Genomic DNA, 21,530 nt, shown 5'->3' with positions numbered 1-21,530 from the left:
AACCGAAGCGTGAAACATATGAGTTTATAAATCCGAAAACATTTTTTCAGTCAACGTCGAAGAAAACAGACTAATAATGGTGATAACGAAAATATTAAACACCATTGTCTGTTTATTGATTATTGTAAGTAATATTTGTTAAATAGATTTTATTTTTACTTGTCGACTTTTATCGACTTTTTCATAGTTTTTACTATAATTAACTTAATAATAATCAAGCCTACAAATTGTATTTTGTATTTCTAAATATGTGTGATAATAATAATTATACGAGTAATATTGACCACTAAACACGAAAAACTGTACATGCTAGAGTAAAATTCACGATTTGACAACACTTACGAACAGTGAACACACGTGGAACGCTCGTTAACACAATGGACGTTTGTCCAATGAGACTACAAAACGATACAGACTGCCTTCATTTGTCAGTAAACTTAAATAAATTGAAATTATAAATTGAAATATTATAGTCGGGTTATCCATTTTATTAAAGTAATATATGATTAAGTCCGTCTTTTCAGTCGTAGCCTCCCCCCTTCACTAAGGAAGAAGAAAAAATTGTCGTAGATATTTACAAATCAGACATATTTTAAATCAATTCAAATCAAATTCAACAGTCAACTGCGAATCAGATTTGCAATAACAAAAAATGCAAAAACTAAAATTTTCTTTATAAAAAGTTTCAGTCAGAATCTAAAGCAGAACCATCGAGAAATGATCTGTCCGATCTAGTAAATCTTCTAAGTAAAAAGTACTCCGGAAATAAGCCTCTTGTTGTAATACTGGACTCTGGTTCTTTGGGAAAGTATGACAAAAATCAAAAATATCGAGCTGTTACTCCAGAAAGTAGCGATGATGAAGGTGCTTGGAATGTTCCACATCTGCTACTGCAAAATCAAAAGGTTTTGTATTTATTACTTTTATATCACCACTTACAGATTAATTTAATTATTTATTGTGTATAAATAATAACGTCTTCGTCAACTTTGAAAAAAAATAGCCTCGCGAAAAATCACAATCAACTGATTCGATACAGAGATTAAGAATATTGCGATATAGTTTTTTTTTGTATTAATCTGCTTTAACCTTCGAAATATTACTATTATTGGTATACCAAGTATACACATTTAACACATAAAACCATCAGCCACTAATTTGTAACAATTAAATTTCAAGGCAAAACTACTATTAGGGGACAAAAAAAGAACTACCAAATCACTTCTGCAATTAAAAACCGAACTCAAATTAAAAAGAATCCAAAGACTTCGCGATAGTCAAGATCGTAATATCAATGACAAAAACGAAGTTAGGTCACCAATTGTGAAGCAACTACTGAGAATCTCGAATCGTATCCAATGTGATGCTAAAGACGAGTGTCAAGACCAATGCAGTGATAGGTATGAAGGGAATAAAGCTGATAAATGTAACATACAATGTGAGGTAAAGTATGATTGCGAAGAAGAGAAGGATCCTTGTGAGGACAATGAATGCGGTGACTCTTGTGGTGGGGGGGATTGCGCCATGAGTACCAAAGGTGAAATACTTGTAAATGAAGAGCCGAAATGTAAACGATGCTAAATAAAATCCAATTAATTTTCATTTTTGTTTTATGATTCTACAACTTATTCTTTTCCTTAACTGTGTAGCTTACAACCGGGATCGATGACTTATTTTACTGTCTAAAATAGGTAAGGTTGTGCTATAAATAATAAATAAATAAATAAATATTTACACAACACACACACGGACGTCTGCTCCTAAAGTAAGAAACTTACTGCTTGAGTTATAGTTAACAGCCGACTCGTATATATAGCTACATATTTTTTTTTTCGATAAACATACCTATAAATAATACATATATAATTATATAAACAAATATTTATATTACACCCAGACTCGGGGTGGGAATCGAACCCACAACCCGCGGAGCAGAAAGCAGGGTCAGTACAAACTGCGCCAACGGGCTAGTCAAAAAATAAAAATATCTTAAGTGAAAATTGTCTTTGATAACTTGAAAATTAGTATTTCCTACTGTTTTGCAAAATATCAACAGTTTAATTTAATTTAGCATTTAATTTGAAAAGATTTTATATATCCGTTTAATTAAATATTGACATACACGCAATTAAAACAATAATCAAATGACGCATCGCTTCATTCGGTTTATGTCAACGTATCAAAATAAGATAAATAATTGTATTAATTAAATAATATAATTTTAATGCATTATTAATTGAAGGAATCGTCATTTAATCATTCGAATTCAATGTTTCCGCTATAATTATGAATACTCGTAGAGTTACATTAAATAATGAAACGCTTTCGATTTTAATTCAAATATTTCATCGCCGCCTTGATTATCTTTAGGTTCTTCGTTTATAAAATGGTGAGTATTTCTTTTAAACTTTAACTTATTCTAATTGTTACTAATATCATGCAAATCAAAACCATTGTTCGGTAGTAATATACAAAAATACTTTTGTGTTCCACAATTAAGGGGAACATTGCAAGGAAACCTCCATAGTCGATGAGAAATCATAGGATATATAGAAATACATTTATCTGAATCCACCTCAAGTTAAAAACGCAGTGTGGGACGTCTTCCGGCCCGTTGGACCGACGATCTACGTAAGATTGCCGGTGTAGGCTGGATTGAGGAAAACCGGGGTGTCTGGTGTGAACTTGGGGAGGCCTATGTCCAGCAGTGGACTACAATAAGCTGAACTGACTGAATCCACCTCAAGTTAAGCTTCAATGAAAATTAATAGAAATTTGCTCTAAAAATTATGGAGTTTATACATATAAATTTTAATGCGCATACTCTCATAATGAAAGAAAAATAAAATAAAATATTAACTGCCCAGGCATTAATAATAATGTTTCATTCATCATGTGGTCCATTGCGATACACATATCCAACCGGGCCCATACAATTAAAATATGAAGCATAAGATAATACTGAACCTTTTGAATAAATCGCTAAATTTTGTCACAAATAAATGTTTTTCTTTTTCAGGACAAGGATGATAAAGCACGAAAAAACGAATCTGTTAGTATTTTTTATATGTTATAATTTGTAAACGTGAATAATATTTTAATTAATTGATACATTACTTTATAATACCATAACAATTAACTAAACGAATAGTTAATTACTAAACAGTAAGCTACCAACTAAATTATACCAGTACCAATTAAATCATTAAGCAACTTACTTCAAACCAGATTTTGCTTATGAATGAAGTATTGAAATAATATTAATTACCAAAGCAGTAATTTTACTTCTAGACGAAAATCCGAGAATTGATATGATTATGAATGATATGATTGATGCAAGACTTGGAATAAAACTTAAATTATTTTATTTTCTATTTCTTTTATTCGAATACAAACCCTAATAATTATTAATCCTAATTTTCTATTATCTACGTACGAGAAATAAAATAGTTTTAGCCAATTTTAAATTTAATTTAATCAACCCGAAAACATACAAATTTCTATTATGCAACGAAAACAACGTCTATTATTTTACGAAAATTTTGTAAAAACGGTATATGTAATGAAATAACCCTCAAAATAACAAAGCGGTATGCAAACGAATCTAAATTTCGATTCCGTATTGTCCCGTACAAAATATATTGTCATTAAAATGACCGTACAATTTCAAATTTAAGCGAAACGTTGATTTACAAAGGCGTCAACTATATGACGGTCAAAGTGATTTATCTCGAAATTTCCAAACGATGAACCTAAATAGAAACATGGCCAATGCGTATTCAACGTGGTCAAAGGAAAATATCAATTTTGACAAAGTAGACATTAGATAAATATAAAATTTGTTTAAGTGATTCGCATCACACCGTCAATGAATATCTAGAAATGAGGAGAGATGACTTCAATGTTTTTAAAAAACTAAGTAACATTTTCTTTTTTCAATTATAAAACATTTTGTTGATCCGGTTACTTTATATCTGCATTGAATAGCAGATGCGACTACTAGATATCCTGAGTGGTCGGTAGCAACTAGAACCGTTTCCACTTAACAGAATTCACATAGATACATTCGGTCAGACCGCGAGCCTTCGCCGACCTCCGGCCATAACAGACCGACACCGCAGAATGCGCAATTATATGCAACATTGTCAGATATATACACACATTTCAAGATGAAATAACTTGGTAGATTGAACAATGTATCTAATACTATTAAACGACCAATGCTTGCATGTACACGTGTCCGGTAATTAATGTATAACCCCACAGGTGCCTGTGGAGGGGCATAGGGCCAACCCAGAAAAAAAATAAATAAAAAATCTATCTGCAACGGTCTAGAGTTTATTAAAAAAAATAAGTACGAAATTCGATACCTTTGTTCAAACTTTTGGGCACTACGGCTGCAAATTCAATAATAACGAATTGATTTTCTCTGGAAATAACCGTGGATAATTGGCCTTGCTAACGCGCATTACAAAATACTTCTAGCCGCAGCTTTTTCTTTTTTTTTAAATACTTAAAAATGAAAAATAGTGTATTCGAATTTTTTATGATAAAGTTTGAGCACCTGTGGCATAAAAAAAACGTTGGGGGATCTAGGTGGCCCATAGTTTAAAAACATGCCTATTTCATGAAGTTTCTTAAATGGTATTTTACTCAATTTTTTTATTGTCAAACCGACCGCTACGAGACGTTGACTCGTAGCTATCTCTTTCAATGTGTCAAATATTGTATCATCATTTCATAATTGTCCAATAGACGTACCATTTAAATTCTAGGCTGAGGATACAATTTCTTTACGTACTTTGGAGTTTGAATTATCAGAATATTTGGACAAGAACAGCAGTGCCGCCTACCATGAACTATACCCGGGTGTTGAAACGATTGACTACGACTTTGTAGCGGAAAGAAAGAATTTATTCTCTACTAAGTAATATATTATATTATTTAAATATCAATAGAAACATTCCTTTTTTTGTTTGGCGTAAAATAAATATATATTACAACGAAAATTTCATCATCAGCTTTTTTCTATTTCAGTCTCATTGAATCGACTGCCCATTTTATAAAAGGCTGCCTCGGCGCTGGTATATTAGGGATACACGAAGCTTATATGTATGGAGGAATTTGGACTTCATTACTAGTTACTATTATTTTTGGATTCCTTATTTCACATTGTATGTCAGTAAGTAGCAGTCAAACCTTATTTCAGTGTGATAGTCAGCAATCGACAGTAAGCTACCTGTAGAGGTTTTGCCTCTTTTAAAAAATATAATAATATTGATAATAATAAAATATAAAAGAAGAAAAGTTAATCTAGTATACTTAGCGGATGAGATTTCATTTTATTTTATATTATATACCTATATACCTTTTTTAGTTTGAGAGGTAAAAATTATTATTTTTATAGTAGACTAGCTGACCCGGCAAACGTTGTCTTGCCGCTAAACGGTATTTAAAAATAGGGGTTGGTGGTAGAGGGTTGAAAATTTAGGGTTGTATGTATTTTTTAATGTTGTATCATAAAAAAATAGAAATTAAAAATTTTGTCTAAAAAATAAAAAATAAAATTTAGGGGTGGACTACCCCTAACATTTAGGGGGATGAAAAATAAATGTTGGCCGATTCTCATAGATACCGGATAAGCACAAAAAATTTCATCAAAATCGGTCAAGCCGTTTCGGAGGAGTATGGCAACGAAAACTGTGACACGAGAATTTTATATATTAGATAAGCTACGGATTAAAAATAATATGATGGAGGATGCTGAGTAAACTTCTTTATAGTCATTTGTTGTTCTTTTCTTTTTTCATGCGTACATAATATAATTTGTATGATATAAAATAAATTGAACTTTTTAATAATGCATTACAGCAGTCCTATACAAATAAATAAAATTGAAGTGTCTATTTGTAATATTAAAATAACCGCTTTTACTAAATGCATATGGATGTATACATGACGGTACATAAACCTACAAATATAATATTTTTTACTATTTTTGTCTGTCTGTCTGTTTGTTCCGGCTAATATCAGAAATGGTTGGACCGATTTTGATGGGACTATCACTGATTGATAGCTGATGTAATAAGAAGTAACTTAAGCCACTTTTATTTTAGAAATGTATTTATTTTATAACTTTGCAAACTGAACAATAACTTTTTTTGTTAAATTCCACGCGGGCAAAGTCGCGGGCACAGCTAGTTCAAAATATATTGACAAACGCCATCACCAATATTGCATATAAATTTATATATATAATTATGAATAACACAAACGATTACAAATGCAATCAATAGGTATCAGTTATAACAGTCAGTTATATTTTACATATTTAACCCACTGTCCTAGGTGAACGACAAAAAACGATTACTACCGACGCGACACGACAAAACGACCACTTCACGGTAGTGACTACTTGAAATTTTCGCTCAGTGGTGTGTCGCGTCGCGTTGTCGCATTTGTCGCTCACCTAGGACAAGAGGTAATTTTGATTTATTTTTTTTCTAATTTATAATGAATAAGAGTGTGACATCGATATATTTATTTAACAATGCTTTATTACACAAAACTTTATAGAATTGTACACAGGGTAAGCCGAATAATAAGAGCATTCTCTACCAGGCGACTTTAGAACTTAACAGCGGGCTAACGTCCGCTTAAATTCAACAGAAAAAGTTGGCTCTTGCGGTCATGGTCAATCATGTTAACTGTCCTATAAGTAATATAAATAATAACTGGTTTAAAAGATATTGTAATAAAATAAATAAAACGCTTAGTAAAAATTGCAGATGTTAGTGAAATGCGCTCAAACGATGTACATACGACTGCGCATACCAAGACTCTCGTATCCTGATTTAGCTGAAGTGGCATTAGCAACGGGTCCGTCAAAATTACGACGATTTAGTAGAGCTTTTAGGTAACTAGTTCAAATATAATAACGGAATAATAATTAATACAATTGTATACTAATTGTAGGAATATTGGGTAAAAAATAGAGCAACTAGGTTTCTACGAACCAATACATGAGAGTCTTACTAACGAAAAATCAATACACGTCAAAGTTAAAAATTGAATAACATTCTGTTTTCAAAAGAGTAAGCTTTGTCAAATATTTTATTGAGAATTTACTAAAGTAACTGACAATGCACCATAAATTAAAATTAATGGTCGAAATATATATTCGCGCATAACTTTCATACCACTACACCAGACTAAATAAGTTATTCTTTTTGTGTTTTCGTTATTGTCAGGACAAGTTTCGAATAAAGGAATTAAAAAAATCGCTATATTTGTGAAAAATTATGGCCAAACGAAATTAGCCGGGTAGATGATAGCCTCATAATTATGTTAGTTTTGTTTGTTTTAATACTGTGCCATTTTTTCTTTTCAGATATACCGTTGATATATTTTTATTTTTAGATTTCAATGGAGCGTGTTGTATTTTTGAAATAATTATAGCGAAGACATTAAAAGAGGTGTATAAATGTGTATAATTTCTCATTTATAAAAAAAAATCAAAAAATAAATAATGAAAGAAAGAATAAAATAAATGATCATTACATTTGCTATATGTGTTTGTCTGTTTGTCCACGAAAAGTGATAGCTTTCATGCGTAGAAGAAAAAAACTAACGCAATAAAAAAAAGTTAAACATTGGTTTTCTCGGATTGTTTGAGCGATTCAAATTAACCGTCCTAAATTATTTATTTAATTTGTTTTAAAAAGTAAAATTAAAATCAAAATTTACTTAATTCAAATAAGCTTCAAAACGACTTTTGAACCTCCATTTTATAAATAAAAATTGTTGCGTTATCATAGATTAAATACAGTTTTATTAATTGTATTTTAAGAGTATAAACAAGGTTTTAAACTTAAAGGTGCTAGAAGCGACATCGAGCTGGCGCACTTCAATCACCATTTACATTTTGATAGTAACCGTTCCATTGATAGCGATATGCTTGATACGCAGTTTGAAATATTTGGCGCCATTTTCTCTTGTAGCTGATCTTTTTATGGGTAAAAAAAAATTACATACTAAATAATTATAACTTAACTAAATAATTATAAATTTTAAAAATTTTTACAATCACTTTTAAAATTGTCCGCGATTGCCATTTGAAATATTTCATCATCATCATTGTCATTCCAGCCTATTGCAGTCCACTGCTGGACATAGGCCTCCACAAGTTCGCGTTAAAAATGCGCGAACTCATATGTTTTGCCCATAGTCACCACGCTTTGCAGGCGGGTTGGTGACCGAAGGGCTGGCTTTGTCGCACCGAAGACGCTGCTGCCCATCTTCGGCCTGTGTGTTTCAAAGCCAGCAGTTGGATGGTGATCCCGCCATCGGTCGGCTTCTTAAGTTCCAAGGTGGTAGTGGAATCTTGTTATCCCTTAGTCACCTCTTACGACACCCACGGGAAGAGAGGGGGTGGCTATATTCTTTGGTGCCGTAGCCACACAGCTCGAAATCCTTGATGTTTCGGCAATTGATGTGATGTCTGGAATCGTCCCTATAAAAAAATTATGTGCATCAGCAACTGTTATATCCGCTCTACTATCTCCGCTCATGACAAATATTTGTATAGATCAGGGATTCCCAAATTAGTGGTTCAAGCCGTTGAGGCTCGGTCTTTCAGAAGTAAACATTAAAAAAAATACTGATATTTGTCGCTGTTTGGACGTTTGTGTTTGTGTTAGGTGTGATTCCTATTACAATTTTTTTTTTGTTTTAATTTGTTGCAAAGCATTCAAAGTATCATAAGTGTTTAGTGTATACGTCAATCATGCCATGGTAACAACATCTAAAGTTTCATACCTATTTACAAAAAACCGTACTTATCTACACACCAAGATTCGTTGTTACACGACTCTTTAAAAATTCATATTAAGATGTGTTGGCCAAAAATATTATTCAAATATTATTTCGACATTTAATGATATTTTAGCGCCACACTGTCGTCAATACTGAAACTAGCTTATTAAAGGAGAAACTCTACCGTACTGGTGTAGTCTTGTAAAATTCCGCTAGATGGCATTATCACAAAACTTCATTAGGAAAACAGTTTTGTCTTTCCGTGTTAAAAATTATATTAAAATATTTATGACACATATTTTAGGTAGGGTACAGCAGAATATCCTATAGCCCTAGGGATCTAGGGAAGTACCTTAACCTTACAGAAGATCACAGCTAAATAATAATCTCAAATAGTGCTGTGTTCTTATGTTGAGTAAGGTGGCCAGAGCTCCATAGCAGGGTTAGAGGTAGGGTCGGCAACGAGCTTGCGATACTTTTGGTATTGTAGGAGTCTATAGGCCGACTATGTCGTATAAAAAATATAAAGTTTAGAATACAATTCAGTTTATACCTATTAAAGAGTATTTTTGTTTCCAATATAAAATGTGGAAAACTGCTGAAACTAATTTAACAATTTTTACACTATCAAAAATTTACTTAATGTTAATTATAATAACAATATTAATTTTTAGCAATATGCGTTCTAACTACTATGTACTACAGTCTGGCCAAGGCATCTGATATAAAGGATCGTCCTGCGTGGAAAAGTATACATGGCTTTTTTAATATGCTCGGAGTTTGTATATACAGCGTCAATGGTATCGGTGTAGCGCTACCAATTGAAAATAACATGAGGAAGCCGCAATATTTTAACATCGTGTTGCAATGTGGTAAGGCTGTATAAATATTTATCTACCTATACAAAATCTTGCCTTATAGTAGCGTTAGACCTGCTCTAAAGGTAATCTCTGGATTACCTTTAGAGCAGGTCCCTAGCAAATATAATATGTGGTAGGTTATACTATGTATAACAATAACATCTTTTTTACAGTCTTCAGTAGGAATTTCACCTGTATTCAGGTCCATAAACACACATAATACACATATAAACACAAATATTTGACAGGAGCTAGAATCGATGGCCGTTACAACGTGTACTTACTACGTTTTACTTTTATAGATTTTTTATAGACCACAAACTATCATTATAACTCCCTCTTTAAGGGCCGAATATATAATGGTAAAATCTGCTTAACTCTTCAGCTATCTATATTGCATATATTTATCAATCACTCTATTTGTTACTTCAAAAAATAAAAAAAAATGTTACTCCTACTATATGGCACGTACAACCTAACGTAAAAAGAAAGTTTAAAGTGCCTATCATTTTCAGTATTGTAATATATTAGAGCTGAAAGAAATGTAAGCGCTGTAGTCACGCATTTTTTTTTATGTCATTAGGTCGGCAAACAAGCGTACGGCTCACCTGATGGTAAGCGATTACCGTAGCTTATAGACGTCTGCAACACCAGAAGCATCGCAAGCGCGTTGCCGACCCAATCCCCAACCCCCCCAGGAGCTCTGGTCACCTTACTCACCAACAGGAACACAATACTGCTTGAAAACAGTATTATTTAGCTGTGATCTTCTGTAAGGTCGAGGTACTACCCCAGTCGGGCTGCTCCATATTTTGAGCAGGAAATCCCTGCTGTGCCCTACCTCAGTTAAAACATACAGATGCATACAGATGTTTTTCGTTATCTGGATTTTAATAACTTCTTAATATTTCTTTTGACACACATACGCGGTCTTCTGTTTGTAAATTAGGACATCATAAAAAATTTATACCTCTGTTATAAGAAATTATAATACCTGTGTTTTATGGAACAAACGATTAATATAACTATTTTTTTTTAAATAAACGTAGATATAAATAAATAAATACATTATACCCAGACTCGAAGCGACAATGTCAACTTTTGGACACCCACAACTCCTGGAGTTGAAAGCAGGGTCATTAGAATATGTATTTTTCCGATTTGACGACATAGAACTTCAACTTATCGACTTACTCAAAATCAGTCTAAAATCGTAGAGGTTTTAATTAATCTTTTTCAGGTATGCCCGTCGTTGTATCTTTCGTAACGATAGTAGGATTCTTCGGATATTGGGCATGGGGTGAAAACTGTCGGTCACCGTTCACCATAAACATGCCATCATATTTGTAAGTAAACATTCTGCACATTATTTAAAATCGCTCCTTCAAGCTGTCAAACGAGAATATAATCTGTGCAATACAAAAATTATAAAGTATTTATTTAATTTTAAATAAGTAGTTTATTACGTTCTTATCTAAAGATGAAAAATAACTATCATACTTACAAATACATGGACAAGTTCCTTAATCATGTTACGAATCTGAACTCGCTTTTTTGCTTTAATACGCGACCTTCATTTTTTATTTGTTAACAGGTCTCTTCTTATAATGCAAGGACTGTTGACAATTGCTTTAGGAGTAACATTTGCTGTGCACTTTTGGGTGCCCTTTAGGATTATTTGGCATTACGTTGGAAAAAGACATGACAGGTAAGTTAAATTAAAAACCTTTTGAATTTCTGTTTTAACTTGTGTGTGTGTGTGTGTGTGTGCGTTTGTGCTCTTAATTAATAGAAAATTCAATTAGTCTGAATTTTGTTAAATGCACCAGTTACTAATTGACTTATTTCTTAGTATGTGAGTCTTGTACAAATTTTACAGAAAGAAGTATACCTTCTAATAAGATTAAAATAATTATGTTTTCTCCACTGATAACGCTTTAAAAAGTCTTTCTATAAACCACGTAACAATACGGCCACTGATCATATTTTATATTCAATTTTTTTGTTGTTAAATATTAATCCTAATTCTTAACATAAATGATGTACTATAAAGTATATTTCACTAATTATTATCTTACAGATATCGTGGTCTTTGGGAACGTCTGTACAGAACTTTATACGTCTTGCTAATCGCGTGTCTGTCCATAGCTTTACCTAACATTGTTACTTGGATGAGTTTTGTAAGAAAGCTTACAAATGCTACTTTTCTTTCTTTTGATATAAATACAGAACTTTATTGGGATGAATAGACAAATGTATGGATGGATGGATGGATGGATGTATATATGGATAAATCTATGTTTGTTAGTAATTCATAATAATTCAAATACTGCTGAATTATTTTAATTAAAATTTAATACATAAAAGCAAACCCACGGTCCACTTTTCAATATAATATTTCCATGAATCAGGAATTTTGCTAGTAAAAACTCGTTACAAAGCTGATCTAAATCAAAGGTATCCGATTAAGTGTAATCAAAATTACCTAAAACTAACCTCCATATTGTACATATTTCAGCTAGGAAACTTCTTTACGGCTTTTATGGTGTTCATATTCCCACCAATGATTGAAATATTTATTACGTGGAAAAATCCTAAGAAATGGTATTTAAGGTAAAATTGATTTTATAACTAGGAGTATCTTAATTATTTCATGAAATTACAGTACCGTATTCTTAAGAAGCATTTCTTCCGGGACAGTGCAGAATCCTTTAAGATGTGCCCTTATACCGGTGACGGTGGACAGATTTTTGGAAAATCATTTTTACTGTTTGACAATTTAGCGGTATTTACTCCGTTAAACTAGACCATTAAATTTGTGTACAAATATTCGCCAGTTAGGTAAATAAATGAGCGCTCTTGTACGAAGAAGGTAAATAGCGTCTTCAGTTGCTGCTACTACATTTTATTTGTAGGTATACAGTTTCTTTTAGTAATTCAAGTATGTAATGAGTTAATTTCGGTTAAAAGTATTAAAGAAACAGTCATTTCATCAAAGACCCATATACATGTTTTTTTTTTCATACAACTAGGTGGGCAAAGAAGCGTAATCTATGGTAAGCGGTTATCCTAGCCTATATGAGCAGACGCCTGCAACACTAACAATTGCAAGCTCGTTGCTGACCCTACACCCAATCCCCAGGAGCTCTGGCGAGCTTACTCACCACAGGAACACAACACTGCAACACTGCTTGAAAGCAGTATTATTTAGCTGTGATTCTCTAAGGTCGAGGTACTTCCCCACTCGGGCTGCTCTAGATTTTGAGCGAGATATTTCCTACTGTGCCTTACCTCTTTTCTCTATCTGCTCCCCCCCCTCTCCCCCCCTCTCTCACCCTCTCTCTCTCTCTCCCTCTCGACTTAAACAGCTATTATTAAAATTTTGTTACTTTGTGCTGATATATGACAATATTTGTTAGAAGGCACAGGAGCACCAACTATGAAACGACCATATTGCAGATTTGGAATTTTCATAGACTTACCTTTATATACTAGAGCGGCAAACTATCGTATGTTCCACCTGATAATTTACGTTTATTCAATGAACGCTTGCAACACCAGGAGCAGACACTTTGCAAGTGCCTTGCCAACCCAACCCTCGCTTTCGATATAGCATATCTCCCCGACTACATATAGCTGTGATCTTTTTTTGTTACAGGTGGTCACTATTGAAGAACATCAGTCTGATCAGTTTGGGAGTAGCTTTATGCGCAGGTGGTTTTATTCATATAGTATAACAAAATACATTTCAATGTAAATAAAAATATTTTAAGAATAAATTATAAATTTAATAATAATAATATTTTTTTTGTATATCAATATGACAAAAAATTATACACGATTATAAATTAAATTAATAATGTAACCGGTATGGTCTAACAATAATAATTACATACAATTTATATTTATTTTGACTGACTCTTTGGTATGGTTTATTCCCTGGATACAATATGCATAAAATGGAAAAATACATTTATGTGCGTATAGGTCTGCTGTTACACATATCACAGGCATTATGTAATAATAATAATATAATAATAATTTATTTCAGACATATGTCCATATTTTTGTTACTTACATTATGTTACCTACCTTAAGAATAGACGACCGTAACAATATAAACCATTCCGACGACGTTCTAAGCCGAGGTGCGATCTCGCTAGGAGAAACCCTTAGGAAGAGCGTCTCCCCCGAGCCCTCTAAAAGTGCTCACATCTTCCTTCGCAGCCGGTGTCTATAGTACCCAGCCCCTCTCACCGGAGATGCTGTAAAGCCAAGCCAGCAAAGGCCAGTAGAGCCAATAGTAAAGTATGTAGGCTTTTTCTTGAAATTTACTTGAATGTATTTCTAAATAAAAAATAAACTTAAAAATTACTTTCTTGACACTATTGTGACTTGATATATTTGATTGTGTGCATCTTTTTATTTGAGTTTTCAGTCCCAGCTTGCTTCTAATAGGAGGGTGGGTAAATATATGAATATGTGATAGAGCCCATTGTTCTGTACGCAGCGAGTGTATGGTCCTCTGCAGCAGAGAAGTTGACGGTACGAAAGCAACTAAACTCACTGCAGAGAGGATTTGCTCTGAAAATGTGCAGGGCGTACAGAACGGTGTCGCTTACATCGGCACTAGTTCTCTCAGGTTTGCTCCCGTTAGACCTTCGTGTTCGAGAGGCCGCCATACTATTTGAGACCAAAAAGGGTTACAGCACGGACCTTCTTCCACCGGGAAGAGAGCTGGAGCGCAAGGTGGGACCAATGCAAAACCCCCACCCTTCTCTACTCATGACAACGGAGTACGAGCGCTTAGAGAGTCTGAATCCCGAAGTCCTTGAGGAACACAGCATCGTCGGGCCTCTTATCTTTACCGACGGAAGCAAAATAGAGGGTAAAGTTGGAGCCGCCCTCACATGTTGGGACCAAGACAGGGAAGTAAGATACTCCACTTTCCGGTTAGAGCCGCACAACACTGTCTTTCAATCCGAGATGTACGCACTCTTCAGAGCAGTGGAAATAGCAAAAACCTCAAAGTCACGCTCCATCAACATCTTGAGCGACTCGAGGTCATCTTTGGATCTGCTGAGGAGCCCCTCAGTAACTCACCCTCTGGCCGTGGAAATGAAGAGTCGAATCAGACAGCTCCGGGAGGAAAATAAGACAGTGCGGTACTTTTGGTTTAGGGCCCATGTTGGAACACCGGGCAATGAGAGAGCGAGCTGGCCAAAAGGGCGGCTTTAACAAAAAATACGGCACCTGACTACGACAGAGTACCAATCTCGTATGTCAGAAGGCAGATCCGGGAAGCGACTGTCAGGGTCTGGCAGGACAGATACAATTCTTCGAAGACTGGCTCGGTCACGAAAATATTCCTACCGGATGTAAAGACCGCTTACAGACTGGTAAGGAAATCGGCACCAACATCTGTCGACACGCAAATTCTGACCGGCCACGGAGGATTTGCGGCGTATGTTCACAGATTCCACCTCACTGACAGTCCCTCGTGTATCTGCGACCCGAATTGTGAGGAGACAGTTCTGCATATTATACTGAATTTCCCGAGGTTCAGCAAGGAAAGGCTGGATCTGGAACTCAAACTCCAGATTAAACTGGACCAGCCATCGCTCCATACCATCCTGGAGAGCGAGGCCAGCAGAACGTCCTTCCTCACATTCGCGAGAAAGGCCGTCAATACAGCCGCAAAGAGGAACAGCACGCTTTCTCCATCACCGGCTTTAACACCTGCGCAGAGTGCCAACACCGTCGTTCATACAACACACACTCAGATACACTACACACAAGCACAAGTAGAGCAAAACCGTGTCCAATAAGCCGCTCAGCGAGATAACACAACAGCTCCGCGGATGTCTCCTGGCCGCACCCTTCTGGGCCAAATAACTAGGACCATGTCTTCCTCACTCCAGGACCTGTTCAGGAATAGAGCCAACCAAAACGCACCTCCGCAGCCGACTCAGAGCAGGATGACACAATCCTCGCCCAGTGAAGTGAATGGAAGTGGAGAAGTTGGTATTAGGACCAGATGCGTGGCTCTATTCATGGACAGCGAAGTGGAGAGGATGGGGATAAGCTTCTGTCTTTCCGAAGAACTCAATCGGCTGGCGATTTCGCCGGGACTCGCCTTATTGATAAACGGTAGCACTCAAAAGACAAGCATAAGGCGCACAAAAATCACAGCGCTAGCGCAAGAACAGGAGGGCGACCCGACCTATCGTTTGTTGCGGTTAAAAAACAAAGAGATCGCACTCTTCGAATGGGGAGAGACGTCCGCCTTCGCGCAGTCCAGCTTGTGGCTACAGCGGATGAGCGAGATCACCGGGGGAATCCCCGGAAGAATCAGTATTGATTCGATGAGAGTCGGCTATGATAGAGGCGACGTATCAGATAGGTACGGTTGCCTAATGGCCTCCAAGAATAGTGAGGTCATTGTCTACGAAGACAGGGGGGAGGACCTTGGTTACTTAAGACCAAAATCAAAATCACCTTCACCCTCTGCATCGCCGGCTCTCGGGGAAGCCGCACCGAGCGACTCGGAGCGCCTACAACTAAAGGTCGAGGCCCAGAAGGTAGAACAACGTAGGGCAACGGCCGCACCCAAATCTAAGCCGAGCTCGATGTCATTGGCGACATTTATCCAGGCAACCATCTCCCCGAAGCAAAGTAAGCTTCCCCATCACCCCTCTCCCAAAAAGGCTGGACAGGGAGAGCGACTATCGGAGGCGCTGAGCAGGTTCACCAAAGACAATAGTCCGAGGCACCCAGCGGCGTCACCGGCCGCTCGAACTAGGGCCGATATGGGACAAGTATCACCACCGAGACATCGACCGGCGTCCACACCGCTTCAACACGCGGAAAACGCCCTAATCGAGTTCCTGGCCATTATTAAGGCAAACCGCGAGGTAAGCTTGGCCACCTGCAAAAAGATCATGCAGGCCTACCAGTACGATCACCAAAGATTACTGGAGGTGGAACTCGAAGAAGCCGAAGCAGCCATATACAACAGTGATACCCGACAAATACTCAAGGGCAAGATGTCGGGTAGGTATATGGCCGCATATAACATCACAGCAGGCTTCGTGAGCGCGGTCGAGTCTGAGGGTAATGACGAGGAGTCACAAACCTTTGAAACACCCGAAGGGGACCCGGTGGTGGTAGTGGCGAGATGCACGAAAGTAATGCTGGGTGACCGGATGCTACGGATGGCAAAAACCATCACGGGCGACCGGGCCGAAGCCGGCTTACCGTACGTGACCTGGGAACTACCATCACTGGAGTGGATAAACGGGGTACCGGGATGCGGCAAGACAACCCGAACAGTCAGGGACTTCGATGGGGACACAGAAGTCGTGATTACGACCACAGTCGAGGCGGCTAAAGATCTAAAAGAAAAACTGGTGCACCGCTATGGCAACAAGGTCAAGCAAAGGGTGCGTACTATGGCCTCCGTTCTGGTAAATGGCTTCCGTGAGGGTTCAAAAATCAACCGCCTAACGGTGGACGAAGCCCTCATGAACCATTTCGGAGCCATAGTAATGGCCGCCCGACTATCGGGAGCTGAGAAGGTAGTCCTCATCGGAGACATAAACCAACTGCCGTACATCGACAGAGATAACCTGTTCGAAATGCGGTATTGTAGACCAACCCTTATAACGACTATTTCGTGCGAGTTGTCGTGCACGCATCGTAACCCCAAAGATGTCGCCTTTGCCATCAGTGAGGTTTACAAGTCCGTGTACAGCTCAAGCACAAAGATCCGATCTTTGCGAGTGGAGAGTCTCACAGGCGCGCGCATTCCTGTAGGAAGGGACCGAACCCTGTACCTGGTATTTACGCAAGAGGAGAAGAGATTGCTGACTGACCAGGGATACGGGTCCGGTTAGGGATCGCGCGTCTTAACCATTCATGAGGCGCAGGGCCAGACCTATGAGGACGTCATCGTCCTCCAGACAAATACAAGGAGGCTCAAGATCCACGACAGCGTTTCGCACGCTGTAGTCGCGGTGACTAGACACACCAACACCTGTGTCTATTACACCGACGACCGTGACGACGCAATTGGTCGCTTTGTGGCGAGGGCAGCGGAGATGACGGACAAGAAAATCCTTGAGCATAGTCTCAAGATGGCCATTCACCATAGAGATGCTGCCGTCATTGAGAATGTGCTCAAAATGTTGAAAAATGTAGAGGTGTGAAGACATCATTGTATTGTAAGTATAAATTATGCGTAGATAAAAGTGTAAAGTAAGTAATATAAATAATAAAATTGAATGTAATAGTATAGGAATAGGATAATGTAATTGTAATGATAAGGCTTTATATATTTACTTAATAAGATAGGATTAGTCATATAATATATTAATAAAAAAAAAAAAATGAAATTTAAATGGATAAAACGATTCCTAACCACAAAAAAAAAAGTACCTAACTACTAACAATAACATAGGTTAAGTGTACATTGTAAGTAGCTAATAAGTGTACATATATTGTAGTTAGCAAATAAGTGTAAATATAATAAAAATAATTAGTATATAAGAATATAAAATAAGCAATATGTAGAATAGTCTTGGTCAGTGGACTCGCGTCGACTTTTAGAAATTTGAAATTTTAAGACTAGTTATTAAGGCTTCTGGATTCTGAGTTGCGGTGAAGTACCGATGCATGTTAAAAAAAATAATAATAACAATATATGGAATAACAAAAGCACGGGCATAATAAGCCTGTGGATATATCACATAACTAAAAAAAAAAAAAAATATGTGAATATTTTATATTTTTTGTTTCACTGGTTATTTCTGAATAGCATTGTCATAAGCCTGCATCTTTTTTTAATGCTATTTATAATAAATAAGTACATTATTGTTTATTAGATAAATAAAATAAATAAATACTAGAAAAGTATCAAAATTCCACACAGTATGTTCGCGATTACCGATTAAGAGTTTTGGTAAGGTATCAATTTATAATTTCTCTCATATGTCATTCAAAATCATGCTTGCGATTACAATTGGTATTGGTCCAGGTTGGACTGTACAACTTACGACGTTATGAGTATCTAAGTAGTGTTATGTTTCTGTGACGAGTGGGGGAGCTCATTCGAGAAAAACATAACAAGCAAGAACTGCTGAGGTTGCGCTGGATTGACAGCGGGAGTAGAGTCTGTAAGGTAATTGTGATGTTCCTATGTTGCACGGCTACGGTGTACGCTTACTATCAGGAAGACTATAGGCATGTTTTCAATCCTAGTTTTAGAAGTATTGAAGAAGTAAGAAGAAGTATTAGTAAATTTATTTATAATTCTAGCACAATTAACATAGTAGAATACGTGGTCTGTTAAATGTAAGCGCTTTCTTTTTCTTTTAAACAAAGATATAAAACCACAGGCTTTACAAATATTGACGTAGAGATTAAGAGATTACCTTAACAACTGCAAGTCTAGGTGTTACGGCAATATGAAACAATGTTATCTCAAGTGGCCCCATAATTATCAAAGTCGGAAAATTCTGGACTACCTACTCATTAACTACTTGTATGTAGTTGTATTTTGTAACATTTACTGTTTTGTGATGTTGAAATTATTTCATACTAAAGTTTGCGAAAATATGTGAAATATGTATGTGTAAGGACCAAAAAGTTTTGTATACTTACTGTATTTGTTATAACCATTCTAGTTATGGGTCCCGATAGCATTGCACTGATTCAATATACATATAAATATATATAAAGTGTTACAGTTAATTAGGTTTTTTTTTTCTATTTTGATTTTGGGACTTTTAACAACTAGGCTGAAATTGTCAGTCCCATAATGCTTTATATCACAATCGACAATTTAGTCATAAATTCTATTCTTAATTTCTATATAAACCTAAAACTATAAATTATCTGTGCCCTTATATTTACATATTAATACGTAAAGCAAAAACTTTATACCCCTTTTTACGAAAATCGCGCAGACGGATAAGGATGAAATTTCGCACACTTATCGTTTATATAGAGAAGGAGTGCAGAATGCTAATACTTTTTTAATTATGTATAAAAATACATTGAATCAATAAAAAAGCAGTACACACACTGCCACGTATTTGAAACACATACGCATATATATGTCTTTGACAACAGAACCTTAATAATGTTCAAACTTTATAATTTAAATTAATAATGATCGAATTTCGACCACTTGGCGACCACTAGTATAGATAAAAAGTTAAAAAATAGACACATTAGGAATATAGTATATTTCCATATTACACAAGTCACAAGTCCAAACATCACCCATTATTCGTAATGAGCATTGATTGAAACAATGAATGACACTTGTCAAATTGACTGCCGCAATAATACAGATATGGGAAATAAGTGCGCCTTATGATTGTGACCTACATACAAGTAAATACTCATAACATTTGCATAAAAAATAATATATTTTAAAATACTTATTAGCTAAATTTGTCATGTATCTCTAAACTGTCTATCTTTCTATTAAAGACTAGCGACCCGCCCCGGCTTCGCACGGGTGCAATGCTGATACTAAATATACTACAAAATGTCTTTATTTATAGTGTGAAGCTAGCTTCATCATGATCATCATTTCAGCCTATTACAGTCCACTGCTGGACATATAGGCCTCCATAAGATCGTGCCAAAAAATGGCGTAAACTCATGTGTTTTGGCCATAGTCACCACGCTGGGCAGGCGGGTTGGTGACCGCAGAGCTGGCAACTTTGTCGCACCGAAGACACTGCTGCCTGTCTTCGGCCTATGTATTTCAAAGCCAGCAGTTGGATGGTTATCCCGCCATCGGTCGGCTTTTTAAGGTCCAAGGTAGTAGTGGAACTGTGTTAGTCGCCTCTTACGACACCCACGGTAAGAGAGGGGAGAAACTAGCTTATAGCATGATTATTAAACATAACAACAACATTCAAATATGCGTCGTTAGATTACACGTTGTTACAGAATGCGTTGAAGAAATAAAGGTTCACTGCTCGTTCCCCGTAGGTGATAGCATGATAATATGTAGCCTATATGTTGACCCGACTTCTTCACAATATTCGTGCCAAATTTGAAGTAAATCCATGCAGTACTTTTTGAGTTTATCCCGAACATACATACAGACAAACAGACAAACGGACAAAAACTCTAAAAACTATATTTTTGGCTTCGGTATCGATTGTAGATCACACCCCAAGTATTATTATAAAAAAAATTCAATGTACAGTTTTGACTTTTCTACCATTTTATTATATTCTATTAAAGATAAAAAAGTAAATAGTACTTGTATATATAAATAGTTACAACAGTATCAATAACCTTACTTCATAGTAAAAAAATTAAATTCAAAATTAATTTTCAAATCGAAATAACGTCATAATTCGACTGTGCAATTTTTATAATCAGCACTTGCAAACAATCAACCCTTTCAGCTGTTCAATAGGTGTATAGAAGAGGAGTGTACGACAGAAGCTGATGGAAATAGTATATTTTTTTTTGTCTCATTTATTTAAATACTAGCCTTCTTCACTTTAAATTAGCCAACCAAAATTTCAAATATTATGTTTTATTTGCTTTGTAACATACATAAATAATAATTGTGTTTGCAGGCAAAAAAAAAACGGCTTCAATTACATCGACTAGTAATACAACGTATGTAGACGAAAAATTAGTCAAGTAAATACGAATTATCAAAGATTACTAATGATTTCTAAATGTGACCACATGATAAACATCGGCTTTCGATTAAATTAAAAATCATCAATATCGGTAGACCCAGTAAAAAGTTATGCGGATTTTCGAGTTTCCCTCAATTTCTCTGGGATCCCAATATCAGATTCTAGTTTCCTTATCATG

At 35.9% G+C, this 21,530-nt stretch overlaps 2 protein-coding genes and 1 long non-coding RNA gene across 3 annotated transcripts; all 3 read left to right on the top strand.

Moving 5' to 3' along the window:
• The first annotated feature begins 377 nt into the window (after positions 1-377).
• LOC123667433 lies at positions 378-1,581 on the top strand. Its single transcript, XM_045601333.1, has 3 exons — positions 378-431; positions 684-905; positions 1,180-1,581. The coding sequence occupies exons 1-3, from the start codon at positions 378-380 to the stop codon at positions 1,579-1,581; spliced, it is 678 nt and encodes a 225-aa protein (XP_045457289.1).
• A 2,071-nt stretch (positions 1,582-3,652) lies between these two features.
• LOC123667432 (proton-coupled amino acid transporter-like protein pathetic) lies at positions 3,653-11,923 on the top strand. The gene is made up of 10 exons (XM_045601332.1): positions 3,653-3,658; positions 4,776-4,927; positions 5,038-5,182; positions 6,789-6,916; positions 7,391-7,475; positions 7,877-8,015; positions 9,489-9,686; positions 10,915-11,020; positions 11,269-11,382; positions 11,755-11,923. Exons 1-10 carry the CDS (start codon positions 3,653-3,655, stop codon positions 11,921-11,923), a joined length of 1,242 nt encoding a protein of 413 aa, XP_045457288.1.
• Positions 11,924-12,175: 252 nt separating this feature from the next.
• Positions 12,176-13,471, top strand: LOC123667639. Its single transcript, XR_006745471.1, has 2 exons — positions 12,176-12,287; positions 13,333-13,471. It is a non-coding gene; the product is annotated as an uncharacterized LOC123667639 (long non-coding RNA).
• The last annotated feature ends 8,059 nt before the right edge of the window (positions 13,472-21,530 follow it).

This window comes from Melitaea cinxia, chromosome 28, assembly GCF_905220565.1.
Source record: "Melitaea cinxia chromosome 28, ilMelCinx1.1, whole genome shotgun sequence".
Taxonomy (NCBI): domain Eukaryota; kingdom Metazoa; phylum Arthropoda; class Insecta; order Lepidoptera; family Nymphalidae; genus Melitaea; species Melitaea cinxia.
This window is presented reverse-complemented; position numbering and strand designations above follow the sequence as displayed.

What these genes read in the sequence shown, in the direction of transcription:
- LOC123667432 (XM_045601332.1), top strand. An exon ending in TAACATCGTGTTGCAATGTG is followed by an intron (nt 9,687 to 10,914) that starts GTAAGGCTGTAT and finishes AATCTTTTTCAG; the next exon opens with GTATGCCCGTCGTTGTATCT. An exon ending in ATAAACATGCCATCATATTT is followed by an intron (nt 11,021 to 11,268) that starts GTAAGTAAACAT and finishes ATTTGTTAACAG; the next exon opens with GTCTCTTCTTATAATGCAAG.
- LOC123667433 (XM_045601333.1), top strand. Translation starts at nt 378, where the DNA reads ATGGACGTTTGTCCAATGAGACTACAAAACGATACAGACTGCCTTCAT. An exon ending in CAGACTGCCTTCATTTGTCA is followed by an intron (nt 432 to 683) that starts GTAAACTTAAAT and finishes CTTTATAAAAAG; the next exon opens with TTTCAGTCAGAATCTAAAGC. An exon ending in TGCTACTGCAAAATCAAAAG is followed by an intron (nt 906 to 1,179) that starts GTTTTGTATTTA and finishes TTAAATTTCAAG; the next exon opens with GCAAAACTACTATTAGGGGA.